Raw genomic sequence first — 5,604 nt, 5'->3', positions numbered from 1 at the left:
TATATATATCAACTAATAGACTCTATACCATAGGCATAGGAATGCCTGTTTGTTAACTTAGAAAAGTATCTGTAGGCCAGGCTGGCAGTGCACACCTTTGATCCCAGCACTGGGGAGGCAGAGGCAGGCAGATATCTGTGAGTTCAAGGTCAGCCTGATCTACATAGTGAGTTCTAGGCCAGCTGGGGCTAAAGGGAGACCTCAAAAGAAAAAAAAAGAAAAGTATCTGTACATGGCAGGTGTTCTGTAAATATTGGCTGTCATTATTCAGCAAATAGTTACAGAGTATTTGACCCAGGTAGTGTGCAGATTACACTGTGAGCATGATGTGACCCTTACCCCTTATACTCAGTATGTTTCTGGGGTTTAGATTACATTAACATTTGCCGCATTGATTTTGACTTGTTATTTCTTACATTTTGTTTTATAGTTGAAGTCAAGTGATTTTGCAGTCTTGAAGGCGCTGCTGCCTCTGTTGGAGAAGGTCTCCAACACGTACCCCGACCCTGTCATCCAGGAGCTCGCTGTTGATCTCCGCATCACCATCTCCACCCACGGAGCCTTTTCCACTGAGGTTGTCAGTATGGCTGCCCAGAATACCCTGAACAAAAAAGATCCAGACAGGAAAGTAGAAAAGCAGCAACTAACCAGTCGTGACACATCCACAGAGGTAGCTCAGAGCCACCCTGCACAAGAGCAGAGCTGTAAGAAGGCCCCCCAAACAGGCCAGGAGTCTAATGCCCCATTCATTCAATCTAAGGAGTTCAGTGGGCGCAGCACTGATAAGAACCAGGAACCTGGAAGCGTAACCAAAGAACAACTCCAGGAGGTTCTTTTATCGGCCTTTGATCCTCAAATTCCAACACGAGCTGCTGCCCTGCGTACTCTTTCCCGCTGGATAGAGCAGAGAGAAGCAAAAGCCCTCGAGAAGCAAGAGAAGCTTCTCCAGGTGAGTAAAACACACTGCAGTACACGTGGGCACGGGGCAACAGGGCCAGGAGCGTTGACTGTATGTCAGGCACTGCTTAGATTTTCCTCCCAGAACTTAAAATGTTGAGGTGCAAGACTGAGATAGGAGGGATTTGGACCACATGGGACTACTCAAATGAACATGAACAGAGTGCCAGAACTTTATATGTAGGAGATGTGGTGGGCAGTCAGGAAAAAGAGACTTGAAATCTTTTGGGGGAGGGAGATCTTTAATGGCCTTAGCAAACTGGTAAAATCTGAGTGTATAGAAAGGGAGTAGGCCAGCATGAGCAGATTCCCAGACAGGGCTGGAGAGCTGGCTCAGCGGTTGAGTATGCTGACTGCTCCTGCAGAGGACCGGGGTTCGGTTCAGCACCTACATGGCAGCTCACAGGTGTCTGTTACTCCATTCTAAGGAACTTGACACCCTCTTCTGGCTTCTACAGGCATTACACATGTACGATGCACTTACATACCTGCAGACAAAACACTTATACATACTTATACATACATACATAAAATAAAATAAATTCTTAAAAAATTTTCTCAGAGATGGAGAAATACCCATCCAGATTGGCTCTCCTTCATTCTCCTGCCTCCATCACACTGAAAAGCTGTCCTTTAAATTCTAGCCAAATATAGCAGAATGCATAATGTTTAGTGGGGGGGTCTTTCCCTTTTGTGGAAATTATCTGGACCTGAATATGGGTTATAGGTAAGAATAGGGGTCCAGAAACTACTACCTGGGGCCCAATCCCAGATCAGCTTCTTGGACAGCTCACTCAGACCTTTTGAGCCTTGATGGAGATCTATATGCCTAACCATTAGACCACAAATTACAGTTGTGGTTGAGAGCACCTATTTTAGTTAATAAAGCATTGGAACCAATTGTAATAATAATGCAAACTGTTCTTTATTGAGCCAGGCCATACACCTTACAGACACTGTCTAAGCCTCATAATGACTTCAATATTAGTGTTATTCCCCATTTTATAGATGAGGAAACCAACACGCAGAAATATGTCAAGGATTTTCTGACTCTGAAATAATGCTAAAAACTCAGGAGTTTTAAATAATCATTAACAATATCCCTTGATGTATGAAATTAGGTAGTAAGTGCTATGAATATTTTTGGAATTTTCATTAATTTCATTTAATTTCATCCACCTTCATCCATAATTGGTCACAAAGTTCTGCCAATTACTTTTTTTTGCCAAGAAGTCCCATAAATGTATCTCCTACCCTTTTTTGCATGTTGTCTTAGTTTGTTTCTCCACTGCTGTGACAAAACGCTCTGACCAGTACCAACTTGGGGAGGAAAGGGTTTATTGTCTTACATCTCCCAGGTCACAGTTCATCAGGGAGCCCAAGGTAGGAACTCAGGGCCGGAACCTGGAAGCAGGAGCTGGAGCACAGGCCATGGAGGAACACTGCTTACTGGCTTGCTCCCTTGGCCCCTGCTCAGCCTGCTTTCTTATGCAACACAGGCCCACTTGCCCAGGGGTGGTACCACCCACAGTGGGCTGGGCCCTCCCACATCACTCATCAAGAAGATGCCCTTCAGACATGGCCACAGGCCAGTCCAATAGAGGCAGTTCCCTGATTGAGGCTCCCTCAACTCAGGTGTGTCAAGTTGACACTAAAGCTATCCAGCACACATGTATATCTGTGTGTGTGTGTGTGTGTGTGTGGTATGCATGCATGGGTAGCTCTGTACAGGTGGGTGCACGTGTGTATGTGCACATGTAGGCCATAAGTCAGCATCAGGTGTCTTCCTTCATCACTGTCCATCTTATTTTGAGCCAGGGCCTCTCCCTGAATATGGAACTGATTGTCTAGGCTGGCTGGCAAGCCTCTGGAGTCATCCTGTCTCTACCTATTAGTGCTGAGCTTTTTTTTTGTCTTTTTGAGACAGGGGCTCCCTGTAGCCCCAACTATTCTAGAACTCCCTATGTAGATCAGGATGACCTCGATCTCTCAGAGATCCACCTGCCTCTGTCTCCTGCATACAGGGCTTAAAGGCATGCACACCACACCTAGCAGTGCTGATTTTTAACCGGGTGCTGCAGATCCTCAGGTCCTCATACTTGCCTAGCAAACATTTTACCCACTGAATGATCTTCCCAGCCCCTATTCTTTTGTTTTGTTTTTCTTTCCTTGTTTTTTTGAGACAGGGTCTGATGTTGACCAGGGTAGCCTTGAACTTGCTGCATATCTGAGGGTGATCTCGAACTCCTGATCCTCTTGCCTCCACCTCCCATGTGCTGGGATTACAGTTCGTATCCCACCATACCTGATTTGTTTTTGTTTTAAATTTTATGTGTATGGGTGTTTTGCTTGCATGTATAAAAGTGCACCATGTGCTTGCAATGTCCACAGAAGCCAGAAGAAGGCATTGGATCACCTGGAACTGAAGTTATGGATGGTTGCTAGCTGCCATGTGGGTGCTGGGAACTGAACCCAGGTCCTCTGCAAGAGCAGCCAGTGCTCTTAACCGCTGAGCCATCTCTCTAGCCCATTTTGTTTTTGTTTTGACTTTGAACTGCCGATCCTCTTGCCTCTACATCCCAAGTGCTGGGATTATAGGCCTGCACCACCACACTCTGCTCACTTTTATTTTTGTTTTTAATTAATTTGGTTATTGTACAAAGAAATGGGTTTTATTGTGAAAATTTCATATGTCATGTTATTATTTTTTGTTCCTAATTTGTCTCCTGTATTGGTTACTTTTCTCATTGTTATGCCAACAAGCAACTTAAGGAAGAAAGGGCTTATTTTAGCTCAAAGTTCAAGGGTACAGTCCAACATGGCAGCAGGAGTTTGGGTAACTGGTCACCTTCTGTCTGCAGTCAGGACACACAGGGAGATGTCTGCTCCTGCTGAAGTTATTTTGTGCAGGGGAATGGGGGGCAATGCATGTGTGCCACAGTACGTAAGTAGAGGTCAGAGGGCAGCCTGCAGGAGGACGTTCTCTCTTTCCACTATATGGGTTCCAGGCACTGAACTTAGATCATCAGGTTTGGCAACAAGTGCCTTTTTTTTTTTTGCTGAGCCATCTCATCTCACTGACCTGCTTTTTATTCAATCAGGGGTCCGGGCCCATAGAGTAGTGACGCAGTTAGGGTGGGTCTTCCTACCTCAGTTAATTCAGTCTAGAAACTCCCTCTCAGACACACCCAGAGGTTTGTTTCCACAGTGACTCTTAACTCTCATCAAGTTGACAAGATTAATCATCACAGGGCTGGAGAGATGGCTCAGGGGTTAAGAGCAGTGACTGCTCTTGCAGAGGACCCGGGTTCAATTCCCAGCACCCACATGGCGGTTACAAACCGTCCTTAACTCTAGTTCCAGGAGAATCTGACACAGGTGCACTCACATACATGCAGGCAATACACTCATACACATAAAATAAAAATAGTAAATAAAATAAAAAAGATTAAGCATCACATCTCCCCCAGCTGCCCTCCCTGTCTCCCTGCTTAGTGAATCCTCCTTCTGCTTTCACAACGTGTATATTTCATTACCCTTTTTTGTTCCTCTCTCCCCTCTCTCTTTTAGACTCATTAATTATTTCTGTAAAGTCCTTCACATAGCTCTTATTCTTTAATCCCATGGCTACCACCCTGGATTAAGTTGCCTTGACTCCAGATACAACCTCACCATCTTCCCACCTCGTTGTCTTCCCATCTGGGCTAATCTGCAGCTCTCCCTCGATAATATTCCTTAGATGCAGGAACCAGCAGCACGAGGTTAATAGCAGTTATCTCTGTCTGACAAAGCACACAGCACTGTATGTGCAGCAGACACCCCTTCCTTCCCCCAGTCATCAAGCAGGAGGAACGTGAGCACATGTGGACACATGCTGCTATCTTGCCCCGGCTCTCATGTCAGGGTCTCAACCTAACCCACTATCATAGTATCTTCTTGATAAACCATGCCACAGTTGACACCCTGGTGAGTCGCTAAATTGAGATATAATGAGAATAATTTGTTACTAGTGTCAATTGAGGAACTAAAATTTGCAAGTTAAAAAAAAGTATAATGGATTCAAAATTACCTCAATAACACCTGTCTCTCTTGACAATTCCATGTGCTTTGTTAGAGCAATGGAAAAGGATCAGATTACAGCAACTGTGCCAGTAGTTGCACAAAACCCAACATCTGGCCTCTTGTATTGAAAATGTTGTCCACCATGGACTAGCATAGCAAACTGTTGAGGATTGTTCTTTCCTAAAAGCTTTTATGGGGCTGGAGAGGTGGCTTAGGAGTTAAAAGCATTTGCTGTTTTTCCAGAGGACCTGGGTTCGATTCCTAGTACCCATGTGGTAGCTCTCTCACCCTCTTCTGGCCTTTATGGGCATTATGCACATACCAGTAATAAAAACATACTAGCAATCAAAACACTTGTACAAATAAAAATAAATCATTTAAAATTTTTTTTATCTTTATTATTGTGTGTATATGATGTGTATGTGTGAGCACAGGGACGCATCTGCCACAATAAGCATGTGGAGGTCAGAGGACAACTTTTGGGAATCGATTCTCTCCTTCTACCTTGGGATTGGGTAAAAGGAGGCTCAGTTTTACATGTCAAGTGCTTTTTACCTGCTGAACTGTCTCGTTAGACTGAGGACT

At 44.6% G+C, this 5,604-nt stretch overlaps 1 protein-coding gene across 3 annotated transcripts in view; it reads left to right on the top strand.

Annotated features, from left to right (window-relative positions):
* Tango6 (transport and golgi organization 6 homolog) overlaps positions 1–5,604 on the top strand; it is a 188,060-nt gene that overhangs the window by 72,044 nt on the left and 110,412 nt on the right. For all 3 annotated transcript variants that reach the window (XM_008833924.3, XM_029563885.1, XM_029563886.1), the window contains exon 13: positions 431–949. In XM_008833924.3, coding sequence (XP_008832146.1) covers positions 431–949 — 519 coding nt within the window. The remainder of the gene's footprint in view (positions 1–430; positions 950–5,604) is intronic.

Source organism: Nannospalax galili, unplaced genomic scaffold, assembly GCF_000622305.1.
Source record: "Nannospalax galili isolate Female #2095 unplaced genomic scaffold, S.galili_v1.0 scaffold410, whole genome shotgun sequence".
NCBI lineage: Eukaryota > Metazoa > Chordata > Mammalia > Rodentia > Spalacidae > Nannospalax > Nannospalax galili.
Note: the sequence above shows the minus strand (reverse complement) of the source record. Positions and strands in the feature narration are given on the sequence as shown.